Source organism: Felis catus, chromosome D1 (assembly GCF_018350175.1).
Source record: "Felis catus isolate Fca126 chromosome D1, F.catus_Fca126_mat1.0, whole genome shotgun sequence".
Classification (NCBI taxonomy): Eukaryota; Metazoa; Chordata; class Mammalia; order Carnivora; family Felidae; genus Felis; species Felis catus.
Window position 1 is genome coordinate 100,780,913 of NC_058377.1, and position 1,086 is coordinate 100,781,998.

The following is a 1,086-nucleotide window of genomic DNA, read 5'->3' on the forward strand; positions in this document are numbered from 1 at the left end:
GACCACTGTGCTTCTGTTGTATCTTATACATACATTGTTTGATATCAATGTTATATTCTACTGAAATTAATGTTAGCCTGTTTTTTCCTCCCTTTTTAGAAGAAAGACAATATTTATCATTTGTTTCCCTAAGTCTGACACCTGGCAGGAATGGGCACGGGAAACTGCTCCAGTGTGACCGAGTTCATTCTCCTCGGATTCGCAGAAGCCCCCGAGTTGAGAGTCGCCCTCTTCTCTGTGTTCCTCCTCATCTATGGAGTCACGGTGCTGGGCAACCTGGGGATGATGGCAGTGATTCAGGTCAGCTGTCACCTTCACACTCCCATGTACTTTTTCCTCAGCCACTTATCCTTTGTGGATTCTTGCTACTCCACCGTCATCGTGCCAAAGATGCTAACTAATATCTTAAACGAGGACAAAACCATTTCCTTCCTGGGGTGCTGCGTGCAATTCTACTTGTTTTGTACATGTGTGGTAAGTGAGGTCTTCCTGTTGGCGGTCATGGCCTATGACCGCTTCGTGGCCATCTGGAACCCACTGTTGTACACGGTCACCATGTCCCGGAATCTCTGTGTGGAGCTGGTGTCTTGTTGCTACCTGTGTGGGATGGTGTGTTCTCTGATCCACTTGTGTTTAGCTCTTGAGATCACATCCTACAGATCAAATGTGATTGACCACTTCTTCTGCGATCTGCCCCCTCTCTTGTCCCTTGCTTGCTCTGATGTCACTATGAATGAACTCATGGTATTCATTGTGGCCACCTTCAATGAGATCACCACCATCGTGATCATCCTCACCTCCTACTTGCTAATTCTCATCACCATCCTGAGGATGCACTCTGCCGAGGGAAGGCGCAAAGCCTTTTCCACCTGTGCCTCCCACCTCACAGCCATCCTTGTCTTCCACGGAACAATCCTTTTCACTTACTGCCGGCCCAGTTCTGGCAACAGTATGGATACTGACAAGGTGGCCACGGTGTTCTACACTGCAGTGATTCCCATGCTCAACCCCCTCATCTATAGCCTCCGGAACAAGGATGTGAAGGAAGCGCTCAGAAAAATGGTGAGCTCCAAAATATTTTCCTAG

General features: G+C 48.1%; 1 protein-coding gene across 1 annotated transcript; it reads left to right on the plus strand.

The window, feature by feature from the left end:
- The first annotated feature begins 150 nt into the window (after window positions 1-150).
- On the plus strand, window positions 151-1,086 carry LOC123380289 (olfactory receptor 5L1-like). The gene has a single exon (XM_045038151.1). The coding sequence runs from the start codon at window positions 151-153 to the stop codon at window positions 1,084-1,086; it is 936 nt and encodes a 311-aa protein (XP_044894086.1).